The sequence below is a fragment of the Dysidea avara genome, chromosome 9 (genome assembly GCF_963678975.1).
Source record: "Dysidea avara chromosome 9, odDysAvar1.4, whole genome shotgun sequence".
NCBI classification, from domain to species: Eukaryota; Metazoa; Porifera; class Demospongiae; order Dictyoceratida; family Dysideidae; genus Dysidea; species Dysidea avara.
This window is the reverse complement of record NC_089280.1, coordinates 21,341,813-21,366,830: the sequence shown is the minus strand read 5'-3', so window position 1 is coordinate 21,366,830 and position 25,018 is coordinate 21,341,813. Positions and strand designations below refer to the sequence as shown.

Here is a 25,018-nt window from a genome sequence, read left to right as displayed (position 1 = left end):
GATATCACTTCTTTTTGTAATTGCAAGTTCCAAAGCCAGCCTATGGTTGGTCTTGATACTTCCTTTTAACTTTTTTTCCAGGAATCGTCATGGCTATATGTATTTACAAAGAAAATAAGACAATTTTGAAGGTGTGTATATCCCAATGATAGCAGGACAGATTCAATTCAAATTGGGAATGGGAGGTGCCCTACCCTGAGGAAGTTTCCATAGGTATCTAAACCAAAACAGCCAAGCTTTAAAAAAGGATGCAGCCATCAAAAAAGCCAGGGTGAAAATAGTTGTGGAATCAAAAGTGGTGGCCAAGAAATGGCTGTGATGGTAAATTAATTAATAGTGACTTCAGGTGAATTTGTACATGTATTGCTGCCTCCAAGGATTCAGCACAAACTTTCCATTAACCTACCATCACAGCCATTTCTAGGGACCCGCCGATTATGCTCATAATTTTACCTATTATGCTATGCTGCACTGCTCAAAAATTTACCTATTATGCTTAAATTTATGCTCAATACTTACCCATTATGCTCAAATTATGCCCAATTATTGATGCCTCAGTTCTCATGCTCTGCTAATAATTTCCAATTTATGGATAAAAAAATAAGTGGCTGAAGCACAAACTTACTTGTCAAAATGCATATTACAGAAAAGATCCATATACTCTAATAGAACAGTCAGCTATGTGATTGTTCTATTAGAGTTACTGACTGTTCTATTAGAGTATATCGATCTTTCTGTGATAGCTATTTTGATAAGCAAGAATTCATACTATTACACAAATATTCTACCTATTATGCTAGCATTATGCTCAATGCTTTCAGACACCTATTATGCTCATCATAATCGGCGGGTCCCTAGCCATTTCTTGGCTGCCACTTTTGATTTCACAACTTTTTTCCATCCTGGCCTTTTTGGATGCCGCACCCTGTTTTGGTTTAGATATCACTTCTTTTTGTATTGCATGCCATAAAGTCAGCCATAAACTAGCTTTGGGGCTTCCTTTTAACTTTTTTTTGCTAGAGGAATTGTTGAACAAGACATAATGTATTTTTGTGTATAGCTTGCATCTAATTTGGTATTTTGTATGAACTCTCTACACTATACAAAGTGAATCAATTTTTTTTTTAGGTTTAACTCTGTTATGTAATTGAAATTCCTACAGGGTCACTTGTATGTAACTGAATTCTTACTTGTTTGTAGCTGAACACTCTACAGAGTGACTTGTAATGTAGCTGAACTTACTACAGGTTGACTTTTTTGTAGCTGTACTCTCTACATGAAATGTCTATGTTGCCTAAAATTTGCATTCCAATATGTCTAGATCTGTAATACTTTTTTATCATAGCCTTATGTCCATCAAATGGGGCAGTGTTTGTGACAAGGAGGTGGAGATGCTCTCAAAACAGTCAAAATTTCACAGTTTAATATTTAAAACATGAGTAATAGCTATTACAATTTAATGTCTGTCAAACTCTTCAGAATGACGATCATCCATGTGGGCGTGCATGCATGCTCGTGAACTGTTGTTTCCTTGAGTAAGAAACTTTACTCACATTGTTCATGGCTATATACCCAGCTGTTAAATGGTGACCCAGCTGGTGTCAACTGGGAAGCAGTTCACCCAGCTGTAACACTCACTGTAACATCAATAGGTGCCTGGTGTTAACTGGGGAAACAAATGTTGACTGTACATGCATGTCTCACATAATGGAAGGTCCAGGTGGCACGTTGCCAGAGTACCCACACTTTCACCTGTGATACATCACATGCACAGTCTCCTGCAGGTTAGGCTTGTCCCAGAAGGATTTGCCTACACTGAATTATTGCATGTTATGGTTTATTAGTTGTCCAAGGTTCTGGTTAGGTTTCCAAACAAGGAACATAAAGGCCAGAGATTACTGATTCAATATCAATTTAAAATGTGATGGCAGACTATAATGTTGTAATGTGACTGAATGTCGTTTAGCTGCAGTTCTAACTTGATCCACTTAAACGGCTAGAATTTTACAAACTCAAGCAAACACATGGTACACACACAAAACAATTAAGGCCAGCATTGCATGGCTACCAAGCTATCGTGGTCATGTGTACCCAGTGGAGAGACACCGGTGTACTACTCATGTGTTGTGAGTTAGATTATAACCTCCAACTGAGTAAGCCAATTTTCACAGTGATCTAAATTAAAGACAGTTGGCATTAGTCAACTGATCCTCAACACCCCCACATTTGCTTGAGAGGGTCCAACCATGTCAAGCGACTAAATATTTATCTTGAACTTCTAGCTATATAAAACAAGACTAGCTGACTCAACTTGAACTTGTACGTACTCGAGCTAAAATCTCTGAATAGCTCTATACCTTTCAATCAATATATCTAACTATGTTCATTTTAATACAGATCTTCCAATTAACAGCAAGTTAATTCTGATTAGCAATGTCATTGCAGCTATTAAATTCATGTTTTTAAACATTGTTTTTAGAATCCTCATTATTGACTTATCCCTCTCCCCAGTTCCTTGCAAACTGAGGTTAATTTTCTATGGAATTATTTTAATTGTATAGCTACTTTGTATTTTTATTTCATTGTAGTAGATATTAAAGCTTCCCCACTCGTGTAGCTGTAGTATGCAAGTTATTATAGTTGAGGGTGGAAGTACTTCAACTAGCCGCTTGATCCAGTTACCAGTTGGATCATGTAATATTTTCCTCTTTATTTAATGTGTCTGTACATGTGTAAAGCAATAAATACTTTGTTGTAATTCAGTCTCTTGTGCGAGCTCTTGCTTGCAAGGGCAGCCCAGGAATTTTTGTGACAGATTTGTATTTGTATTTTTAAGGATAAAGGCTTATGCCTGTACATCCATAAACAAGCTACTTACAAATTTTCTACTACACATGCACACTTTAATCTTGGGGGTCTATAGGGGCATGTTTCTCCAAGAAATTTTTGTATTTAAGATACATAACAATTTTCACCAATTTAAAGCTGACATTTTAGACATAATTGTTATGCTAGGAATTGATTGATATAGGCTGTTTATGCTGCTGGAATAGTATCAGGAGCATGTTTAAGAGGTGGAGTACAAAAGTATATGTGTTCTGTGCAGTTTGAAGCATTCAACAGACATGGATGTCGAGTCAATCTGGAGGCATGCTTACAGAAAAAATACAGGTCTTAGACACAGCTCTGAGATATGATTTTAGACTATTTTACTGTGTTGATTGTAAACTAAGTAACTTAATTAATGTGACTGGTTATAGCTATATATATAGGGTAGTTGACTGCTCTATTAGAGTATTTCGATTGGCATGGGTGTGTAGCTTAATTAAGCTCTAGCGCGCTTATACTACAGAGGTCAAAACTTAAACTGCGAAAGTCCTGCAGATCGAGCTGCAGATAGTCTCTATGTCTCTCGGTGGAAAAGTGCAGACAGGTATTTAGACTGTACTACATGTACTATCGCTAGTTGTTTCACACCCAGTGCTCGGCGTTATTGATCCTGCTGAGTTGGGCTTCACTTTGCCACACGAGCAGCTATTGTATGATATATCAAACTTGTTTGTTAAAAACAACTACACAGGACAGGATTTCTCTGACTTGGAGTTTGAATTACCTAACATGGGAAATATTAGGCAATACCCGTAAGTGTGTGTACGTGTGTCCCTTATATGTGAATATTTTGTGTGTAACTGGTATGTAGTTTGCAATTACATGTATATCCAGTGCTCTTAAGATGGTAGCATGACCTTGCGCATGCATACCGTTCAATAGCAACGAAGTAACAAGTTCTTTTGCTAGCATTGCATGCATTTGTGGAATTAACAGCATTTTGTCCTTTTGCTTTGTGTTGCATTGCATGTGTACATTTTGTTCTCATACAATAACAATGTGTTGTGGTCTTTTTGCTTGTGTATACTGCATGTGTGCAGTTTGCTTTCACAAGTTAGCTTTGGTTTGCTCTCAAATTGCATGCATGCAGTTCACTCTATGTTGGTTGATTTTTGCGTACATGCAGTGCACACAGGGGCAGCGGAGAAGAGAGGGGGGCTTATAGCCCCCCTAAAATTATCTGTAGTTGTGATGGAGAGCCTAGCTCAATAACATCAATAATTCGAGATACTCTAATAGAGCAGTCACAGTATATTCTCAGTGTAGCAAGCTACATATGTAGTAGAGCAACTGTTGTTAAACATTTCTGTCAGGAGAGAACATCACAAAATTGACAAAATGTTAGTGACAGTTTCCACGTATTCTTACAAAAGGCTTAGAAGGTAGTAAACTTATTATAGCAGACACCTTGCAACTAACGTTGGTGATTTGGTTTTAACTTTTCTATGAAGCACCTTATCCTTTTTATGGAGGTGTCTCTATATTTATACATAATATGCATTACCTAAATTTTGTGATGCTTATTTTTAATACATGTAAAGTAAGTTGTATGCATTCTTATCTCAATATATTTTCTGCATCAAACTCTTCATTGCGTCACTTTGTAGTTATAGTGTTAAGAAAAATTTGAAGATGACAGATGATGATGTTATTATATCTGAGTTGCAGTTGTACAAAAAAGCTGGTGGACGGAGTATTGTTGATACAGCAGCTAACGGAATGTTTGCATGTCGTGAAAAGCTGTCAAGAATATCTGGAGAGAGTGGCATCCATATCATATGTGGAACTGGATTTTATGTTGACAGCTGTGCTCCTAGTTATGCCAAGACGATGAGTGAAAGAGAGATGGTTGATTTTATGGTCAAGGAAATCACCATGGGGATTGGGGATACAGGGATAAAAGCTGGTGTTATTGGGGAAATTGGATGCTCATGGCCTTTGACTGATTTTGAGAGATGTGTACTTAGGGCAGCTGCCATTTGCCAAAAGGAAACAGGTAAGAAAGTAATGTGTTGTAAAGAAAATTTGTTCCATGCTGTAAACTTACTTTCCCAAAATTAAGCATAAACCTTTACTGCTTTTTTAGTAGAAAGATGTAAGTTTTATTGCATGGAGTTTATGGTGCAAGGAAGACTGGCCTTACTGTAAAGTCTTTGTACTGACACTTTCAGTGACTTTGAAGATATTGTACTTTTTTATAAGGGTTTTTTTACTGATAGCTTCTTAGCCAACTATACCGAACTTTAAATCTCTTCTTTAGAACGGTCCACTTTTACATACAGTAGTACGTGGTGTTAAGTCAATTAGTACTTGTAATTATGTCACTTAATCAGGAGCTCCACTGGTCATCCATCCTGGAAGAAATGCCCTCGCTCCATTTGAGATACTGGACATATTAGAAAAAGCTGGTGCTGACATCTCTCACACAGTGATGAGTCACTTGGACAGGACATTTCATAATAATGATGACTTCATCAGATTAGCAAAACGTGGATGCTATTTAAGCCTAGATAAATTTGGATGGGAGACATCCCTTTATCAAGTAAATAACTAAGATTGTCACCATTTTTACTTGAATTTCATATCAACAGTTAAATCCTTCAATTGATTATATCAGTGATGCTGAGAGGCTTAAAACATTACACCATCTGGTGTCAGCTGGGTACACCAATCAGTTAATGATTTCACATGACATGTGTCTTGTTCATCGACTGGTGAGTAGTAACTTGTAGCTATACTCTGTAGTGTGGTTGTTGATTTGTCCCCTAGTCTAAATATGGTGGTCATGGATTTCAGCACATTCCAGAAAATGTAGTCCCTAAGATGTTGGAACGTTCATTCACTAAAGAAGTTGTGAAAATGATCACTGAAAACAACCCAAGAGAATGGTTGACTTTTACAAAATAATATTGTGTTTATATTTTTATCAATTTTTATAGAGTATAAGGCAATAAAGGGAACACTCATACACAAATTTAACACTACATTATAGTGGAGACAAAAATACTGCAGCTATATAGCTAAAACTGCACATAGCACTAGCAATTGACACACGTTCTTAATGTGTGTAGACTGTTGTGTACGTATGAGTGCTTGAACACCACAGGTACTGCATAAATTTCATTGTCAAAGTTAGCTGCTCGCTCTTAAGCCTGCATGTTCTGCGTTGAATGGTATACAGTAGAAGTCAATAAACTTCTGATTTTAAGTGGATCAAGCAAGTAGTTAGCTATACTAAGACACTTAAGGAGTGAACCCTTACGCCGGCAGTAGCAACAATTACTGGCATCTAGCAAACGCCCTCAGCCAGAGTTGTAATTAAACGCGTGGGCAAACCATAAGCTCCTGCGCGAAAGGTGTATAAGTAAAACCGAGAGTAAAACCAAAAAAAATTGCAGACAATCTCACGATGTCTGTTGGTGGAAAAATGCAGACAGGTATTTAGACTATGTTGCATGTACTATCATGACTTGTTTCACACCTAGTGCTCGGCGTTATTGATCCTGCTGAGCTGGGCTTCACTCTACCACACGAGCAACTACTGTATGATATATCAAACTTGTTTGTTAAGGACAATTACACTGGGCAGGATTTCTCTGACTTGGAGTTTGAGTTACCTAACATGGGAAATATTAGGCAATACCCGTAAGTGTGTATGTGTGTTACGTTGTTTTCTTGAGCAAGCGGAAACTTTGCTCACATTGGCCCTGACCAGGCTACCAGGTCCCGGCTCCCCAGGAGCAATGTGAGCAAAGTTTCTTGCTCAAGAATATACCTACCTGGTGTCAACTAGGGAAGCAGCCCACCCAGCTGTATTAAATATCAATGGATACTGGGGAAGCAAATGCCAACTCTCCTTGTCTTGCTTAGAGTGTTGTGGAATTTCGGGTTCTGCGACCCTTCTTTCTTTGAGACCTGGACAGTCCTTCAAGTTACTAGCCTTGCTCAGGAGGCGGCTCAAGTGCCAGAGTGGTGCACAGGTATCCCAGTGCTGGTTCGCTGGGTGGCAATAGCTGTGTTTCGCATGGCTGCTGTAGGCTTTGCTTTGTACGTGCATTAGTCTTGTGAGTTTCTTTGTGTTTATGGGCTTGGATAAAGTCATCTGTTAACTTTCTCTACATTTTTGTTAACACGGCCAAAATTCTGACATGCAGAGCCAATCAGAACAGTTAACACATAATTATAATGATGTAACACTGCTTGAGATAGAGCAAAGATATACACAACTTTTCTGCCAGGAGAGATCGCCACAAAGCTGTGTCGACAAAATACTAGTGAAGATTTCCACGAATTCTTACAGAAGGCTTGGAAGGTAGTGAACTCATTATATACACCTTGTAGCCAACATTGGTTTTAACTTTTCTACAAAGCACGTTGTCTCTATAACAGAGGTATCTATAATATGCGCTGCCTGAAACTTGTGATGCTTATTTTTAATTTTTCTGTATTAAACTCTTCAATGTGTTGTATGTGTCAATTTGTAGTTATAGTGTAAAGAAAAATTTGAAGATGACAGATGACGATGTTATTATATCTGAGTTGCAGTTGTATAAAAAGGCTGGTGGACGGAGTATTATTGATACGGCAGCTAACGGAATGTTTGCATGCCGTGAAAAGCTACCGAGAATATCTGGAGAGAGTGGTGTCCATATCATATGTGGGACTGGATTTTATGTTGACAGTTGTGCCCCTAGTTATGCCAAGACAATGAGTGAAAGAGAGATGGTTGATTTTATGGTCAAGGAAATCACCATGGGGATTGGGGATACAGGGATAAAAGCTGGTATTATTGGGGAAATTGGATGCTCATGGCCTTTGACTGATTTTGAGAGATGTGTACTTAGGGCAGCTGCCATTTGCCAAAAGGAAACAGGTAAGAAAGTAAAGAAATTGTGTTGCATGCACTCTCCCAGTAGTAAACAAATACCTTTACTGCTATACTAGGTTGCTGGCCTCTGTGTGTGTCTGTGTGTGTGTGTGTGTAAAGATGTTTTACTTGATAAGTTGCTGACAAGTTTTTCTTAAATTCAGTAAACCTTTACCATTCAAAGAAATACTTACTGTAAACACTTAACAGTGGCAAGACCTTGTTTTACTGCAAACTCACATTTGAAACTGTTATCCCAGCATCTTCATGTGCAATAAGAAAGATTGGTTTACAGTGAACCTCTTTGTATACTAACACTTGAGAAGATCTTATTTTATATATAGGAGGGCTTCTGCTTTTAGTGGCAAAATTGTATTGATAGAGCAGCTTCTTAACCTTTTAAATTATTTATTACTTTACAGATTATTTAACACAAGTACAGACACATTAGACAAATCAAATGGGAAAATATAAGCCAGCTGGCAACTAGTGCCAGTAGCCTTAAGTTTATTTGGAGGGTATACTAAAAAGGTTCTATACATGATACATGGTGTGTTAAACCAGTTAGTGGATGTAATCATATCACTGGTCAGGGGCTCCACTGGTCATCCATCCGGGAAGAGATGTCCTCGCTCCGTTTGAGATACTGGACATATTAGAAAAAGCTGGTGCCGACATCTCTCACACAGTGATGAGCCATTTGGACAGGACATTTGATAACAATGATGACTTCATCAGATTGGCGAAACGTGGATGCTACCTAAGCCTGGATCAATTTGGAATAGAGACATCCCATTATCAGGTAAATACTTAACTTGGAACTTTTAAAATTTACAATTCGTACTCAACAGTTAAATCCTTCAGTTGATCATATCAGTGATGCTGCAAGACTTAAAACATTACACCATCTGGTGTCAGCTGGGTACACCAATCAGTTAATGATTTCACATGACATGTGTCTTGTGCATCGACTGGTGAGTAGTAACTTGTAGCTATACTCTGTAGTGTGGTTGTTGATTTGTTCCCTAGTCTAAATATGGTGGTCATGGATTTCAGCACATTCCAGAAAATGTAGTCCCTAAGATGTTGGAACGTTCATTCACTAAAGAAGCTGTGAAAATGATCACTGAAGACAACCCAAGAGAATGGTTGACTTTTACAAAATAATATTTATTTGTGTTCATCTTTTATCAAGTTTTTATAGTAATAGGCACTGAAGAGGGAGCACATTATAACTTATTTAAACTATATTAGTCTCTGTGACCACACCACACATACCACAGTACTGAAATTTGCACTCTTAGTTGGCTTTAGGCAGGCGCATAATAAAATTATTTGTTTGCGTAATTAAGCTCACCCTGCGCGAACAGTAAGGTGTGTGAGTGCTGCTCTCTGGGTCACGAGGAGCTTTCAGTAAGAAAGATATGTGTTTACAGCTATTGTTACCAGCAAAAGATTAGTTTTGCTGATCTAGAGGTCTCACACGTGTTTGTATCCTAATTAATTCGTGATGCAACAATCTTGGCGGGAAGCATTTCGCAAATAAACTGTATACAGAGTACATTCCAGTGCTGATTAGGAATTTTTTGTGTTACAAGGGTCCCCTAGCTAATGATGTAGACACCGATTTTGTCCTTGCCATGAAAAAATGAGCAGAAGATGTACGGGCATTCATCACACACACAATGGAAGTGTAGCAAAGCACATTCTATATTTTGTAATGTAATAGAAGATGCAGAACTAGGCATTGGTTCAATTTTGTGTTATACAGTTGAGCAGAATGACAGATTGATGATGGACCCCTCATTGTCTTCGTTTAGCTCTGAACCAGTATTGGAACCTCTACTGCAGGAAATACTTAAAGGTAATTTGAAATACCATAGGTCTATTTAATGAATTATGCTCTGTAAATGTCTTATGTTATGTAGGTCACTTCAGGAGACAGTGTAGCAGTTCCATCATTCCTACATTTTGGAGCCACTTTGACCAGCCATTGGTAAAGAAGTAGTACAGGAATTAAAAGTTGTGATTGCTAGCTTAAAGTTTTGTAGGATCAAAATCCATTTCTAGGACCATATATACTTTATAGCAAGGGAGAAAATTTTTGCTGGTTTCAAGGCTTTGGGGGTTAGCAACTCTTCATGCACTGGGCTACAGTAATCCATTTAAGCTTTTTTCTCTGTTAGTCAGATGAAGAGCATCTCACCGTACTTGGTGAAGCCATTCAGGAGCTGAAAACAGCAGTAGAAAATAGTTCGGGTGTTGCTAAACTGATTGAAGCCTTACCAAGTGCCAACCATGACCAGTAAGTGTACGTACCTTTTTGTCTGTATATATGTAAGTAAGACATCTTCACGGTATACCTTGCATATGTGAAATAAAAATTGTGGGATAGTTTACTCCAATATGACATTCTTTTACCTTATCATGAAATTTAAGTGCAGAACTGGTTTTCAGAGAATTTAGCATTTGACATGCCAATTTACCCACTGATAGTTGAGTGTTCCAGATGTTCACAATGAAAGGAACTATGTGGACAATTGTGGTATTGTGGGCATTCAAATACAGGAGTTAAGGTCCCTTTGGAAAACCAGGAACTTAATATGGAAAACTAGACAGGTTGTGTGGGGTGTACTGTGATATGCAAAATTCGTGCTTGTTATTAATGGGAATTGAGATGAAGTAGAATTTTTAAATCTGTGTGGGGAACATTTGCATTTTAGTGTAGTTGCACTAAGTGACAAGATTAATTGTTACTTAAAGTTAACCTTTATTGTAATCATTTCAGCAATGTGATGGATGACTTGTACAAGATCTTAAGGGCACTTCTGTCCATCAAGATACCTCAGTCGTTTGGCAATACTATGAAAGATGTTGTGTCAGCAAGTTTTGACCTGTTCTCAAGTGTGTCAGGAAAGGTGGATGATAGCAACATGGACGACAATGAGTCTGGTAAGTCAACACCAAGAAGGAAGGGTTAGTTACATACATACATTCCCGACGTAACGCAGCAGGGCCATTGTTAGGACTAAAACTTGCAATATTACAATGTGGTCTCGAGTACGCCTTCCGGCTCGGCTATGTTGACCATGTCCCAAACATAACTACTTAAGGTGTATTTCATGACCTCATTAATAAGGCCACCTCATTATAGTGACCATACTTCATGCTTCCATAGGTGACTAAGTCTGAAATATTATGTATTCACTGACAGATGCTGGTGATGAAGATGGAAGATGGACCTTGTTTACTGAGATAGTTACTGACATGAGGTCACTAAAGTTGCTACATTTCTTCATGGAAAGTGCTGTGAAGAGTGTCCTCCATGGAAAGGTAATGTTAAGTACTGCATTACAAGAAATTCACTAAATAGTGAGGCCTCAGGCCACCACCTGTGAGACAAAACATTTGCATTGTCATGAATCGAAGTACATTGGCTTTTGTCTTGAGAGCTATTTGGCATATAAATAACAATGCAGAGCATCATTATGTATTTGATGTGTACTCAGTTGCTGCTATAAATTATTCCTGCTGTCCTTTCAGATCAGATCATCCATTGAGGAGAGATGTTCACAAGAGTACGAGTCAAGTTTGTTAGCTCCAACTGTGTCCTACATTAAGTCGCATTTCTTGTCTTGGCTACAAGTGATATTTGGTTGGTAACCTTTGATCTGCCATTAACATGTTTATTATAGCTATGTTCATTTTTTATCATGCAGAAATGTCCTTTACTGTATCCAACAGATGGTCTGATCAGTTGGAATATTATTCCTATAAATCATTTGCTGAGCTGAGGTCAGTTTTCACAAGTGTACAAGAATACCTTGATACTGTGTGTTTCTTTTCTCTCTCTGTATGCTTGTAATATTGTTTGCATATGACTTTGAAGCACACAGAAATTTTTGATGGACGAAAATAATAGCATTCTGTGTTGTGAATCTTTGATACAACCATTTTAAGGAGCTTGATTTTTGTGGTTCAAAATGTTTTAGCCTTATGTCATAACTCAACCTTTTATTGTCAAAAAAGTGGTACATTTCTTTACAGAATTAAAGAATTATTTGATATCATTGTGGAATACCCTGACTCCAAGCCTGCCATAGATGATCTAAAGGTGCTAGCATGCATTTGATTATGTCATAAATTTGAAACATTCCCCCTTCATTTCTAGGTCTGCTTAGATCAGGTGGAGATGAAGACACACCTCATGGAGTCCTTGAGACAATCGTAAGCTGTTATACACCTTGTTAGGTGATAACAATCAAATAGAAGTGGACACCTCAGCTTATCCGAACCCCTTGGGACCAGGGGTGGTCCATAAGTCATATCTCTGAAACTGTGCATATTAAAATAGCATAAGGATTTTTTTTAAATATCAGTACAGTGGAACCTCCCTTATCCGGACCTCTATTATCCAGGCACCTCCATTGTTAGGACAGCCCAAATTGGTCATGTGGCTTGTAGTTTATTGACCATAATGAAGTTTGGTTTAGATGAAAGCACAAGGAGGGAGCCTAAAGGTTGCTATTTACCTGTTTGATGGCTTGTTTATTCTACTACTAATAACTACCACTTGGTTGCTAGGTGATAATGCATTTTTACAGCCCAGGGGAGTGACCATGACTGCTCTGTAGTGACTTCCCCCTCTGCCCACTAAACTGCATAGCAATGACAACATTACTTGTATTTAAGTTAGTCACTTTAACATAATAGCATGTTATTCTTAGTTACGGACATTTCTGAGATACGGACAGTAGTGTGTACCAGACCGCCCGGATAAGAGAGGTTCCACTGTATTTCAACTACCCTAATAGAACAGTCACTACTCTAATAGAGCGGTCATTTCCGTAGTTTGGTTAACCAAGAATCCAGATAACTGAAGTTCCACTGTAGTACACTGTAAAAATGTACTGTAAAAAGTTAGATACCAAATTTTCTGACTTTATTATGTAGGTGGACACATTATAGGCAGGCTGTTTTGTATGCACGTTTCCTATTTAGATGGGTATCCATATTTCAAGGCACTCCAATAATGTCATTGTTATAAGAGCAATCAATAACGAAACTAGTAGTTGACAATGTCAAGGTTGACAAAACTTTCTAATAGAGCAGTCACTAGGAAAGCCAACAGTGTCAAAGTTAACAAAACACTCTATTAGAACAGTCAGTAATTTTATTAGTGAACAATTAGTGAACAATTCCAGTGAAATACAGTGCATGCATAAGCTATTGCATTGAAATAAGTTTGTGTTTTGTTGCTACCAGTGATCTTTACTGCAGGTTTGAACAGCGGTTGCTTCATCCTGGTGCAAACACTGCCGACATAATTAGTCAGTACATATCAGCCATTAGAAGCCTTAAGGTACTGGATCCTTCTGGAGTTGTTGTGGAGAAGGTCTGCCAACCCATTAAAGACTACCTCAGGTAACATCATTGTAACTATAACTTGAAAATGCAATTACAATAGTACTAAAGTCTCTGTGTTTGTTTATTTGAAAACTTCCACTCAAACACAACAACATGCGCCTCCCAGAAAAATGTAGTCTGTCATATACAATCTGTAATTCACACAAAAACTGTACAATCTTTTTAACACTGTAGACAGAGGGAGGACAGTGTGAGGTGTATTGTGGCAAACTTGGTGGATAGTAGTGGAAATGAACTAGCACAGGTTAGTGTATACTCCTGTATCTGATACTTATGACTTGTGTATATGATGTACACTAAAAGTACTTCAATAAAAGATTGTCTCTGGACCATTTTGAGTACAAGTGTATGTTCTATTAGAGTATTTCAATAGAGTTCTGTATATGAATGTATGGGCTTTAGCTATCCGAACAATATCTGAACACTTTTACCATTATCTGAGACACACTGGAGTTTGGATACCCAAGGGTCTACTGTATTGATGTGGCCATTATAGTGAGGTGGCATATCTTTAGCTAATATGTTTTCACATAGGAAGTAGTTCATAACACATACACTTCTTTACAGGAGTTAGCATCCAAAAGCTCTGCATTGATGGATTTGAATGAGGACAGTGAAAATGAGGAAGAAGACTTTGACAACTGGGTACCAGATCCTGTGGACGCTGACCCAAGTTAGAACCCTCTGTATTCTGACCCTGGTTGATGTACCATAGTGTGCACACTAACGCTGATACATACATACACGTGTGAGCATGTATACACATACATACTCGTGCATCAAATAGTTTTAATTTACACTAACATTTCTATTACAGCAAAGTCATCTCGAAGTCGTCAGACAACAGACATTATTAGGTAAGCAATGCCTCCACTACTGTAGTATGGTCAGTAATTGTTGTATTGTTATAGTATACTAGTGAACATTTATGGTAGTAAAGAGATGTTTATTAATGAGTACCGTCAGTTACTTGCTGAACGACTGCTACAGATGACTGACTATGATACCACCGGGGAGGTGAGTGTACACGTGACCTGGTGTGAGTAACACTACCTTATAGCATCTCTAGTTTTATCATAACCCATTACTTGACTTGTTGATAAATAATTGAATGGTAGTGACTGGGTTGAAATTTTGGAAGGGCTGTAGGATATATATAGGTTTTCCCAGACCCAATCTTAAGGTCATTAAGTAATGTGTAGTGTGTGTAGTGAGCAAGTGTTTTTTAAACTGGGAGAATCAATGGCTGTCAGTCCCAACTATCTGTGTCTCAAATACTAAGAGAAGGACTGTGGGTCCCCACACCTTCAGCATACCAGTCCTGTCCCAATAGGATTTTCCGGTATTGACTCATAGCACCTGAGCAGTGCACAGATGTCCTAGGTCGGCATGACTGTACAGGGGCAAGACAGCCTTTTTAGTTTGTACGTGTGTATGCGCACGTGCATGTGTGCGTATTTGTTCTGCGTGTGTGTGTAGTGTGCTTGCATGCGTGTGATACGTGTATTACGTGGGTCTAAAGTCCCAGAGACACACACTCCATCAAAAAATATTTCATTCCCACAGGTGTACAATCTTGAACTATTAAAACTCAAGTTTGGAGAAGCCAACTTGAACTTTTGTGAGGTGATGATCAAAGATGTAGCAGACTCTAGAAGAATCAATGCTTCACTACAGGCCGCCAGCCTCAACAACAAGGTACACATTGCATGATAAATGTGCAATACAAGAGGTGTATCTATCATCGTGTATACTCACTACCCAAATGTAGTTGAATTGACTGGAACACTCAATACAGTGGAACAAATCTTTGTATCAGCCTGTATATAAAAGGCTGTGCTACTAAAATTTTACCAAGGCTATAATGCATTGGGAATATACGTACTGTACATTTACTGTACATTTACTGTATTAGAAAACATGACACAATGAAGTTCTATTATTTCTTATTGTATAGGACGCTACTGCCACTGGTTATGATGGAGATTTCAATGCACTAATTCTCTCATATGTGTTCTGGCCTGCATACAAGGAAGAGAATATCATTCTACCAGATCCCATCAGACAGTGAGTTACCTGTGCTGTATAAGAAGAGTTGTAGAACCCTGGATCATTTGCTTGTATCTTCTGTGGTGTGTCTTTGTGAAACATTTGAGGATAAGAAATTCCTTGTACTGTAGCTCTCAAAACCACAAGTATTATTGTCCATATTTACCAGTCACTGGTGGAAGATGTAACAAAAAGAATGCATACTTGTTTAACATGAGGCTACGAGTTTTATAAACAATTTGGTGTATGTGAAAGCTTTGTGAATTGTATTTTGAGATATGCTATACAAGATGGTAGCAATTCTATATGTAATAATATTGTATGTATCTTATAGGAAGATGGCGGCTTACTGTAAACAGTATGAAGCACTTAAAGGGATGCGAACACTCAAATGGATAGCAAGCCTCGGTGTAGTGAAACTTGATCTTGAGCTAGCTGGCAGGACTCAGTCATTCAGTGTCTCACCTGCCCGGGCTGCTGTTATATATCACTTTGAGAATCAAGGTAAATACTGGCTAGTAGCTATAAGGCATTAATGAGATCTTTTACACCTTATCTGTGTTTGAGACCTATTTGACATGGTCACCATGGTCTTGTGGTCACTGGTTTCACTGTCGTACATTAACCTGATGTGTTCTCGGTTTCATAGCTTGCTGGAAGACAGATGATCTGAGAGCAAGGCTCGCTATTTCAGGGACTGCCTTGAGGAAACATCTTAACTACTGGTCCAACCAAGGGGTCCTCCGTGAGCACCCAGTGGATACCTTCACCATTGTGGAGGAACAAGAAGATAATGTGCCCTGTAGTAGCCATGGTAATTGAGTGTAGTGTAGTTTGTGTTGTGTGTGTGTCGGCCAAGCGGTTAGAGTAACAGCCTGGCATTTGCAAGATTCCAGGTTCAATGTTGTTGTTTTTCCTTGAAAAAACTACAGTCTACCCAGTTGTATAATGGGGACCTGGTGTTAATTGAGAAAGTGACAAACTACTGTCTATGTCTTGCATGTCAGTGTTGTAGTCGATGTGTGAACTTTTGGTTCTACAACTTTTATATGGCACAGTCCTCCTGTAGGGTTATTGTCCTGCCCCAGACTGATTTGCCTGTATGCACTGATACCCACCCCAGTGCTGGCTCACAATAAGAAATATTTCTACCAGAAGGCTGTGTGTAGCTAGTGTGTACATCAGTGCATCAAATTCAGGCAAACAGAGTTAACTTTGGAGTGCAAAAATGTCCTCCAATACTACCTTTGTTTATTCATGTTTCACTTTCACAGTCCATTGATAAGTTATTTGATGTACTCTGTATCTGTTCCTGTGTCACTTTGTAACTGATGGGTATATATAGGCCTTTGAGCCAGTGAAGGTGTTTATTTGATTTGCATCCTCATGGTGAAAGAACTTTTGTTAGCAGTTATTCACAGTCCATTGGTAAAGGTTTCATTTATCAGACTTTATTGATGTCTCCAAGTTGTGCGTGTGCATTATTTAGTGTCTGTGTTGTTCTATCTGTCTATTATGTGTGTGTCTGTGTCTGTGTGTGTCTGTGTCTGTGTGTGTGTGTGTGTGTGTGTGTGTGTGGTTGTGTGTGTGTGGTTGTGTGTCCATGTTCAATGTCAACTGTCCATGTCTCACACAACGGGTAAAGGTTCAGGTGGGACTTTGGGTGCCCACACCTTCAACCTCGAGCTCCTAGTCCTGCCCCAGGAGGATGTCAGCACTGACTCATGGCACTTGAGTAGTGTACAGGCATAACCATGTACACAGCAGTTGAAGTCTCTGCATGACAAGTAGTATGTACATGTTTATGTTCATCCTTCAGCCTCATCTACTGTACTACCTGTATTCTAATTGTTTAGTTGAAATGGATGATGAACGTGAATCAGTGATGATGTCAGCAGAAGAACAAAAGGAGAACGACCTTCAGGTGGGCACTACACACATACTACACACACAGTGCACGCATGTAGACTATCTTATTATTTGCAGGTTTCAAGCATGTTACTGCTGTAATTTACTAGTGATTTATACAACACTGTTATTTTCCAGGTGTTTTGGCCCTACATAATCGGAATGCTGACCAACCTTGGCAAGATGTCTCAAGAACGTATCCACTCGATGCTCAAAATGTTTGCCATGCAAGGAGCCAACACACAAGAGTGTTCCATGTCTGACTTGAAAGCATTTCTGGACAGAAAAGTCAAAGAACATCAACTCAGCTATGCAGCTGGAACTTACCAGCTAGTACAATCAAAGCCATAAATAAAATTATAATCTGTATACATGAAAAAGAATTTTTTAATTGCATATTGCATCATTTGTTCCTGTGAAAACATACACTAACCACATTGACCACTATTTGAAGGAAAAATAAATTGTAATTTCTAAATAAGTTGCAGTGGTTTTATTTTGGAGGTATAACATGTATGGAGTCACACCTGGAATTCTTGGATCAAGCTGCATTGTGCAATAAAACTTTATGGGCACACCAACTAAAATCCTACCAGAATTTTGCATGTATTGATATACAAAAGGATGCTTCAATGCATAAATGAATTGGATTCAGTATTTCATGGAGAGAGAAGCATTTTGAAATTAGACACATGCTCAGCAAGCTGGCCAAACTTGGTATACAATTTTAATTGATGGCAGGCTTCCTAAGTCAAATAAATGATACAATTCTGCTTGGAAAATGCTGATTTCGACCTGCATAAAACAAACTCAAAAATGTCATACTTATTTCATCACTTCATTTTACGGCAAGCACACACAAAATAAAACAAGTCGCATGATGTACAGTGTTTGTCTTAAGCTATAAAACCAGTTCTATTGTTCCAATTAACGCCCAGCTCTCCTTCGGGCAATGTATCCAAGTAGTGCACACAAGGCGATTATTCCAATAATGAGAAATACGGCTATTGCTAATCCATCGGCTACTCCGAAAGCTGACACAGGCTGGGCAATCAAGGTCAACAACACGAGAAGAGGAATCGTTTCCACTAATAATTCCATTTCAAATCTCCGTATATCCCAGTAGCTTTATTACACCAGTGTTAAAATGTCCAATCTCACAGCTCTGTTCAATTCGTGACAATTCTGCGTTCCAGGAATGCTCGCCCTTTTCTCTCGATCAAGTCACGTGGATAATTAATCACGTGATAAACTTGCCTGGCAACCAACAAGATAAAACAGTGTCTCACGTGGAAGAAATGGAATCAGAGCTATTGCAGGTACTAACGTTTTCGTTAATGTCAGAAAGACTTTGTGAATTTAGTTAATAACAAAATAATGCATGTAAAATCGAAAGTAAACTTGCGCATTATATAGAAATACCAGCGAGACATCAACTGTTTGTCTGATGAAAACCGAAACACTAGGAAGAGAGCTGTGGAGAGGCTGAGGCGTGCAACTGTTGATGTTGCTGGGAGCTTATCTAAGGAAGAACTGCAAGAAACGTTTGAAATTCTAGTTAAGCACTTGTTGAAATTATTTTCAGACCCAGTGGAGAAGTGTAGAGAGCTGTCAATTGGATTAGTGTCCGAGTGAGTATGTGTTATGTAGCTAGAAACACTTGTATTTAATTTCATGACTAATGGGCTTGCAGCTTGCCATGTAATACCAATGAAAATTAATCCACGCAAATCACGTCACTGTTTCAATATGTTATAAAGGTTTCTATTCTGTGTGGTTGTACAAGTGACTTGGGGAAGAAAAAAAGTATTTATTCAGTGATCTCAGAATATTGATTTGGAGCCACATGCATAACAGCTGGCTTACTTCTATATATACTGTTTGCACTCTCTATGGTTTAAGGTATGTCAGGGGCTTATGGTAGGAAATAAGCTTCTGATATATTAAAACAAGGCAAATATGAGTGTACTCCAAACCTACATGCAAATATTTAAGTCACGAGATTGTTTTTACTGGTGGTGTATGTGTCTCCAGATTTGTACCTGTTGTAACTGACTTCAGCGTTGCCCTTCCCTATATAATGCCAGTCCTAGTAGCACGTCTTGGTCAGCAAGAGATCACTGAATCATCAGAAGAGCTGCGGCTATCAATGATCACAATGTTAACCTCATTTATGGACCACTGTGGAGCAAAAGTCCCACCTTATTTGAACGACGTTGTCACTATACTTCAAAGAACGTTAGTGGATCCATATCATGAAGTAAAGAAGGTAAAAACATAATGATCAGCATTCACATACGTATTTGTTAGATGCATGATAGGAAAGCTGTAACTGCTGTTGCAAGTTAGCTGTAAGTGCTCCCAGAGAATTCCACATGGAGGCTGAGTCGTTAGTTAAACCTATACTACATTCTATGGGACACCAGCACTCCAGAGTTAGGGTGGCTTGTATCAAGGTATGAACGTGTTGTGTATTTTAGGTATGCATTGTTATTCTAATAATTCAGGCACTAGGGGTTGCAATACAGCACGGATCAGCCACTTCAATAGATGATGCTTTACCACAGCTGGCACAACGATTGTGTGACCAAGCCCCTTCTGTCAGAGCCAGCCTTTCAGTCACCATTGGCAACTGGCTACTAGACTTGTACGATAGGTACTAGTTCTGTATGATTTTCATATCACAAGTACTCACCTATGTTATTAGATACTCTTACCATCATAAACTCGTACCTTTACTATTAACATTCTTTTACGATGAAGTTGAAGAGATTAGCAAGTCATCAATTGAACACTGGGACAAGGTACATATTACTAACTATGTTATTTGTTATAAATTTCTCTCTGCAGATTGGTGCCAAGTATGAAGGAGAGAACGAGAAAGACTTGAAAGATCAGATGGACTTTCCACAGCAGCCTAACTGTCCTGCACAACTAAGTTAGTGTGATCAATCAATGACATGATCACTGTTATTCTTGACTGTACAGGGTTTCCCTTACCCAGGCTGGGATGTCGTGTCATCATACAAAGAAACTTCTCTAAAATTCTACCTGCTCTGTTGAGGGATCTTACAGACTGGACTACCAACAGTAGAATAAAGGTGTGTGTTGTGTGCACACCTGTGGTGTGAGCATGCATGCCTCTGCGTATACCTACTCTGTGTGCATAATAACTTGTGCATAACTCACTTATGTGATGCGCTTGTATGCAGACATATGGTGATTATGTGAAGTGCATGTATTTGATGTAGTGACATGTACATTTTTTTCCTTTTTTTGTAGTCTTCTCAGCTACTCTATATCCTCCTATACCATCTTGAAGATCATGTCACACAACATCTTCAGGCAGTATTCAGTGGACTGTACCGCTCGGCACAAGATGAAGAGCAAATTGTAGTCGAACAGGTATGGAAATAATGCTCCTAAAGACTTCTTTTCACTGTATTTGTCTGCTATAGACAATGCAGTGTGCAGAGCTGATAGGATTTTATGTTAACCCAGAGATATGGACTTCTTTTGTGTTGCCAGCAGTCAGGACATCAGCTGGCTGTAGGAGAGAGGATGGGAAGAGAGCCAGTGATGTTACTGTTGGTCCTGTACAGAGTACCAGTTGTGTGCTTGTGTTAGCTGGACTTGTTAGAGGTGCTACAAGAACCAGTATTGAGCCGTACTTCAAGGTGTGTACAGCATGTGCATGTGTGCGTGCATGCGTGTGCACATGCGTGCATGCATACAAAGTTACAAACACTCACCTCTCCACTACAGAATATTGTGGCTACACTTGGGGAGCCAGAAGTAACACAGACATCACACATTCCTCTGCTACAGCAATTACTAAATTGTACAGAAGCTGTCATCCATACTGCAGGTCCCCTGTGCCGCCAACACAGTGAGGCCATCTTCACTATTCTATTAAGACTCCAGGCATCTAGTGGAGACCAACAAGTCCTCATTGAAAAAGTACAGTACTTTATCTGTGCATACTAGCTTTATTGCACAAAGCAGAACATTGTTAAATATGTGTATTTGTTTCTATTGAAATTTTAGGGTAATAATATTAAAACTCAGTTTGCTAAAGAGCAAGAATTAAGTGATTCCGTCCTTCTTTATCAACTACACAGCAAAGAAATACTTAGCAAGCTAAAGGTACACTTAACATTTTTGTAAACCACTGTCAAGATATTCTATGCTTCAGGACAGCTATACCAGTTGGAGTTCCCTTTCACCAGACTGTTTGTTATTTGGCTGTTTACTGGCTGGAGCAAGTTCAGTAGTAATTGGTGAATCACTGGAAGACATTATCCCAATGTTAACACACTGCCTTCGTCCTGAAGAAGATGCCAAAATGAAATTAAAGTATGCCGAAAAATGCTGTAAAAGTTTACACAATGCATATATCTTTTTTTGCAGTTTTTTTACACTATTGATAGAAGTGATATTAAATGCTGCTAAAACTATGAATGAGGTGGGGCAACAGTTCAGCTCATTCACAACACTTGTAGTCTCTGATATTATAATACCTAACTGTGTTTGGAGAGCTGGGAGGTAAGATATGCATTCAAGCTATGAAAATGTTGTGCATTTTTTCACATCAGAACTGCAGGTGCGATCCGTACTGCTGCTGTTACATGTTTGCAAGCCCTGCTTCAAGGCAGTTTTCTATTAGAAAATCACATAGGCAAACTACTCCCTGACTTGCAACCAAGAGTAATGCAAGCAAATCAATTTTTAAGTTACTTTATAGTATACTGTTATATTTTAGCTGATTTCATGTTTGGATGATGACATACAATCAACAAGGCTGGTTTCTTGTAAGGTTTTACGTCAGTTGTTTGCACTCAAGTCTTCAAACTTCAATGGTGAGTGTCGAGGATGTTTTATTACCCTAACTCAACTTTCTACTGTAGTTGATAGACTACATTCAGTGTGTTCTGACTTGCTCAAGAGATTGGACGACAGCAGTGATGAAATCAGGCTTGCCATGACTAAAACACTACAAGCATATTTCAGGTATGTATTTTAAATGGGAAACCGAGTTATGATTTTCTCTATATTGTAGTTCCTTCCCTGTTGACTATAATCAGATGTTATACAAAGCTCATACTGATATGCTGTACAAGTCATTGTTAGTTCACATGGATGACCCCAGTCCTATAATTCAGGGATCAGTCCTTGAAGTTCTAAAGGAGGCATCACGTTTAAACCCTTCTCAACTTACTGATCATGTTAACTCAGTCAGAACAAAACATCGGACAACTAGGTAGGAAATTTGCAAACACAAACCTATAATCCTTTTATGTACGTTTCTCTCCTATAGTTATTGTGACGAACTACTCGCATATATTCATAATTCAAAATCTTGATCATTATTATGTGCACGGTAATGGTGTTTTATATACATGAAACTGTGTTATTAGAAATGGGTAGTGGATTCAGTTCTGTCATATAAAGTGTCCTCATCTTCATCGTCGCCTCTATCTACCATGGAATCTGTCGGTAAACTGCTCCTAACTCTCTTGTAATTGTTTCCACTCTTCCTGAATGAATACCAAGACAACACAAAATTTAACAGAGCAGTAGATTGGACTATTACTAAATACACAAGATCGCAATGCAGATGTTAGGCTTTACAAAACTATGGCCTTCAAACTATTGTATACAAACAAATATGCACTACTATGTACTTCATAGTTGCATAACAGGTAAGAGTTAGACAGTGCTTACCTTTTTTGTGCATCTGATCGAGATTTATGCCATCTCCAAACAAGATATATCCCAACAAGTAAACACACTACAACGAGCTACAAAACAACACAATGATGTCACAGTTGTGTGAAGCAATAGAATGACTCAACTGCAATGGAAACTCTGGCCACCACAGCCGAAGCTTCCTTCTCCTCTGAATTTTCCACATGGATTGTATCTGTGTAAAAACAAGCACCACCCTCTAGTTTATACGGTTTATGAAAGTCTAAATGATTTCCAATTTATCTACTACTCTCCTTGCAACTTACCATTTGGACTATTTTGGGTGAGTAATTGATCCTTTTGGGCCGTAGTTAATACTACACAATACAACAAGCACAATAAAAATTGTATCCGTAGTGACTCCATAGCTCCTTGTTCCAACACGTCACCTCTGGTGAGCTTTAATTAAATGTCTGCCAGTTTACTAGTGTGCATTTAATAGAATAGAGTACACACGAGCAGAGCAAAATGAGCACTTTGCTTAATCGCATGAGTTATTGTTTACGTGTTCCATCATGTACGAGTAGACATTCTATTGTCTACGGAAAAAAGCTAGCGACATGGACTGACCGACTAAAGCGGTGGAATTCTAGTCCTAAATCAGACAACGAACCACCAGCTGAGCAAAGTAAAGAGACCAGTTCGAAGGCCAGTACAGAAAATGAAGTAGATGAAAATCCTTTAGCTAAAGTAGTTAAAGAGAAAGAAGAAACTATTGCGAAACAGACAACTGAATTGGAAGACTTACAAGTAACTGTACCTTTGTTTCTGTCTGTTTACTAGTATCTGTTTCAGCTGCACTGCTGCTTGCTTTTGCAAGGTTATTTGTATGCAATCTTGTCAACAAGACCCTTTGGTGTTATGTACCTGCTAATGTAATGCACTACTGAACATAGTGTTGTGTGGCCAGATCCTTAGCCTTCCCAGGGAAACATAACCATGAAACTATTCCTAACTCTGGTTGGGAAGATATAGAGGTGGCAATTTGTAAAAGGTTATATGAGAAATTCTTCACCCCTGGGATCAACTTCGTTTTCTATTGAATGTTTGTTTTTTTCTGCTTAATTTTGCTTGCTTGCTTGCTTGCTTGCTTGCTTGCTTGCTTGCTTGCTTGCTTGCTTGCTTGCTTGCTTGCTTGCTTGCTTGCTTGCTTGCTTGCTTGCTTGCTTGCTTGCTTGCTTGCTTGCTTGCTTGCTTGCTTGCTTGCTTGCTTGCTTGCATATAGTGGGGTGTTAGCAATCCTGTTGTGCAAGCATTGTATAGGTTTCATCATTATGTGGTTTAAACACTATTGCAACAGCCATTATGATGCAACTCAGAAATGAATCTTCATATACTTAAACAGTTTGATCATGTGACTGTATAATTAACCCATGCTTTCTTTTTTTTCTTAATATTTGAGAATATATACAAATAGTTACCCATTCCTTTTATTAAAAGTTTGCAAAATCAGGTTCTTCTGTAGAAAACACAATCACCAATCATAATTTTGGTAAAGGTAAAGACAGAGAATTAGATAGGTACAGTATTTACAATTATTCATGTACCTAATATTTCTTTGTGGCCCAACTATATAATTTGTTCTTGAGTTTGATTTGTGTGTCTGCTAAAGTTTTTCCATGTATTTTGCATCACCACAGGATAAATATTTACGAGCTTTGGCTGAAACAGAGAACATTCGTAAGCGGATGACCAATCAAGTTCAAGAAGCACGCTTATTTGGAATACAAGTATTTGCCAAAGACTTGCTTGAAATTGCTGACATTCTGGACAGAGCCATGCAAAGTGTTGACACAGACGCTGTCAAACAGTCTAGCAACAAAGAATTTAAATCACTGTACGAGGGTTTGGCATTGACTGATGTTCAATTGCAGAAAATATTTAAGAGAAATGGACTAGAGAAAGTTAATCCTGAGGGAGAGAAATTTGATCCCAACATCCATGAGGCTTTGTATCAAGTTAAAGGGGACAAACCAGGAATTGTGATGGATGTTACCCAGGTTGGGTACATACTCAACGGACGAACTATTAGATCAGCCAAAGTTGGTATATTTAGTGAAGAATAATGTAGTGAATTGAATGCATTGTTTTTCCAATCAATAAAATTTGTGGGCTAAATAATTATTATTT

General features: G+C 38.5%; 6 protein-coding genes across 11 annotated transcripts; 5 read left to right on the top strand and 1 right to left on the bottom strand.

The window, feature by feature from the left end:
• Nucleotides 1-788: 788 nt before the first annotated feature.
• Nucleotides 789-5,873, top strand: LOC136267780 (phosphotriesterase-related protein-like). The gene is made up of 6 exons (XM_066062955.1): nt 789-3,433; nt 3,482-3,641; nt 4,497-4,885; nt 5,223-5,431; nt 5,481-5,603; nt 5,659-5,873. The coding sequence occupies exons 1-6, from the start codon at nt 3,406-3,408 to the stop codon at nt 5,794-5,796; spliced, it is 1,047 nt and encodes a 348-aa protein (XP_065919027.1). The 5' UTR covers nt 789-3,405; the 3' UTR covers nt 5,797-5,873.
• A 337-nt stretch (nt 5,874-6,210) lies between these two features.
• LOC136267774 (phosphotriesterase-related protein-like) lies at nt 6,211-9,029 on the top strand. Its single transcript, XM_066062947.1, has 6 exons — nt 6,211-6,326; nt 6,375-6,534; nt 7,374-7,762; nt 8,350-8,558; nt 8,608-8,730; nt 8,786-9,029. The coding sequence occupies exons 1-6, from the start codon at nt 6,299-6,301 to the stop codon at nt 8,921-8,923; spliced, it is 1,047 nt and encodes a 348-aa protein (XP_065919019.1). The 5' UTR covers nt 6,211-6,298; the 3' UTR covers nt 8,924-9,029.
• Nucleotides 9,030-9,075: 46 nt separating this feature from the next.
• On the top strand, nt 9,076-17,621 carry LOC136267773 (anaphase-promoting complex subunit 2-like). Of its 3 annotated transcripts, XM_066062943.1 has the most exons (21): nt 9,076-9,169; nt 9,528-9,620; nt 9,685-9,752; nt 9,943-10,061; nt 10,545-10,708; nt 10,971-11,089; nt 11,300-11,411; nt 11,476-11,551; nt 11,804-11,870; nt 11,928-11,983; nt 13,037-13,180; nt 13,358-13,427; nt 13,751-13,856; nt 14,001-14,040; nt 14,095-14,200; nt 14,750-14,881; nt 15,141-15,250; nt 15,567-15,736; nt 15,882-16,046; nt 17,089-17,156; nt 17,279-17,621. In XM_066062943.1, the coding sequence occupies exons 2-21, from the start codon at nt 9,548-9,550 to the stop codon at nt 17,489-17,491; spliced, it is 2,178 nt and encodes a 725-aa protein (XP_065919015.1). In that variant the 5' UTR covers nt 9,076-9,169; nt 9,528-9,547; the 3' UTR covers nt 17,492-17,621. The 3 variants fall into 3 exon arrangements, with proteins under 3 accessions (XP_065919015.1, XP_065919017.1, XP_065919018.1); XM_066062945.1 differs by lacking the exons at nt 9,076-9,169; nt 9,528-9,620 and adding an exon at nt 9,800-9,883; XM_066062946.1 differs by lacking the exons at nt 9,076-9,169; nt 9,528-9,620; nt 9,685-9,752; nt 9,943-10,061 and having other exon boundaries at nt 10,588-10,708; nt 10,935-11,089.
• A 709-nt stretch (nt 17,622-18,330) lies between these two features.
• On the top strand, nt 18,331-22,560 carry LOC136267772 (dynein axonemal assembly factor 5-like). Of its 4 annotated transcripts, XM_066062939.1 has the most exons (19): nt 18,331-18,459; nt 18,557-18,771; nt 19,175-19,409; nt 19,462-19,596; nt 19,648-19,796; nt 19,848-19,944; nt 19,991-20,078; nt 20,129-20,241; nt 20,423-20,545; nt 20,599-20,817; nt 20,906-21,100; nt 21,188-21,286; nt 21,336-21,496; nt 21,551-21,685; nt 21,736-21,847; nt 21,903-21,999; nt 22,048-22,150; nt 22,200-22,400; nt 22,458-22,560. In XM_066062939.1, the coding sequence occupies exons 1-19, from the start codon at nt 18,439-18,441 to the stop codon at nt 22,501-22,503; spliced, it is 2,544 nt and encodes an 847-aa protein (XP_065919011.1). In that variant the 5' UTR covers nt 18,331-18,438; the 3' UTR covers nt 22,504-22,560. The 4 variants fall into 4 exon arrangements, with proteins under 4 accessions (XP_065919011.1, XP_065919012.1, XP_065919014.1 ...); XM_066062940.1 differs by lacking the exon at nt 18,557-18,771 and having other exon boundaries at nt 18,354-18,459; XM_066062942.1 differs by lacking the exons at nt 18,331-18,459; nt 18,557-18,771 and having other exon boundaries at nt 19,261-19,400; nt 19,451-19,596.
• Nucleotides 22,484-23,328, bottom strand: LOC136267777 (uncharacterized). The gene is made up of 4 exons (XM_066062950.1): nt 23,155-23,328; nt 22,996-23,063; nt 22,865-22,941; nt 22,484-22,677 (listed from the first exon to the last, which is right to left on the bottom strand). The coding sequence occupies exons 1-4, from the start codon at nt 23,252-23,254 to the stop codon at nt 22,554-22,556; spliced, it is 369 nt and encodes a 122-aa protein (XP_065919022.1). The 5' UTR covers nt 23,255-23,328; the 3' UTR covers nt 22,484-22,553.
• LOC136267776 (grpE protein homolog 1, mitochondrial-like) lies at nt 23,288-25,009 on the top strand. The gene is made up of 2 exons (XM_066062949.1): nt 23,288-23,638; nt 24,529-25,009. The coding sequence occupies exons 1-2, from the start codon at nt 23,357-23,359 to the stop codon at nt 24,952-24,954; spliced, it is 708 nt and encodes a 235-aa protein (XP_065919021.1). The 5' UTR covers nt 23,288-23,356; the 3' UTR covers nt 24,955-25,009.
• The last annotated feature ends 9 nt before the right edge of the window (nt 25,010-25,018 follow it).

Excerpts from the sequence above, each read along its gene's own strand:
- LOC136267780 (XM_066062955.1), top strand. The coding sequence starts at position 3,406 with ATGTCTCTCGGTGGAAAAGTGCAGACAG. Across the intron at positions 3,434-3,481 it reads CGGTGGAAAAGTGCAGACAG|TGCTCGGCGTTATTGATCCT; the intron begins GTATTTAGACTG and ends TTTCACACCCAG. Across the intron at positions 5,604-5,658 it reads TGTGTCTTGTTCATCGACTG|TCTAAATATGGTGGTCATGG; the intron begins GTGAGTAGTAAC and ends TTTGTCCCCTAG.
- LOC136267774 (XM_066062947.1), top strand. The coding sequence starts at position 6,299 with ATGTCTGTTGGTGGAAAAATGCAGACAG. Across the intron at positions 7,763-8,349 it reads CATTTGCCAAAAGGAAACAG|GGGCTCCACTGGTCATCCAT; the intron begins GTAAGAAAGTAA and ends ATCACTGGTCAG. Across the intron at positions 8,731-8,785 it reads TGTGTCTTGTGCATCGACTG|TCTAAATATGGTGGTCATGG; the intron begins GTGAGTAGTAAC and ends TTTGTTCCCTAG.
- LOC136267773 (XM_066062943.1), top strand. The coding sequence starts at position 9,548 with ATGATGGACCCCTCATTGTCTTCGTTTAGCTCTGAACCAGTATTGGAA. Across the intron at positions 10,062-10,544 it reads CCAAGTGCCAACCATGACCA|CAATGTGATGGATGACTTGT; the intron begins GTAAGTGTACGT and ends TAATCATTTCAG. Across the intron at positions 11,984-13,036 it reads ATGGAGTCCTTGAGACAATC|GTTTGAACAGCGGTTGCTTC; the intron begins GTAAGCTGTTAT and ends TCTTTACTGCAG.
- LOC136267772 (XM_066062939.1), top strand. The coding sequence starts at position 18,439 with ATGGAATCAGAGCTATTGCAG. Across the intron at positions 19,797-19,847 it reads CTACTAGACTTGTACGATAG|ATACTCTTACCATCATAAAC; the intron begins GTACTAGTTCTG and ends CTATGTTATTAG. Across the intron at positions 21,101-21,187 it reads AACAAGTCCTCATTGAAAAA|GGTAATAATATTAAAACTCA; the intron begins GTACAGTACTTT and ends TTGAAATTTTAG.
- LOC136267777 (XM_066062950.1), bottom strand. The coding sequence starts at position 23,254 with ATGGAGTCACTACGGATACAATTTTTATTGTGCTTGTTGTATTGTGTA. Across the intron at positions 23,064-23,154 it reads CACCCAAAATAGTCCAAATG|ATACAATCCATGTGGAAAAT; the intron begins GTAAGTTGCAAG and ends GTTTTTACACAG. Across the intron at positions 22,942-22,995 it reads TGGCCAGAGTTTCCATTGCA|CTCGTTGTAGTGTGTTTACT; the intron begins GTTGAGTCATTC and ends GTTGTTTTGTAG.
- LOC136267776 (XM_066062949.1), top strand. The coding sequence starts at position 23,357 with ATGAGCACTTTGCTTAATCGCATGAGTTATTGTTTACGTGTTCCATCA. Across the intron at positions 23,639-24,528 it reads CTGAATTGGAAGACTTACAA|GATAAATATTTACGAGCTTT; the intron begins GTAACTGTACCT and ends GCATCACCACAG.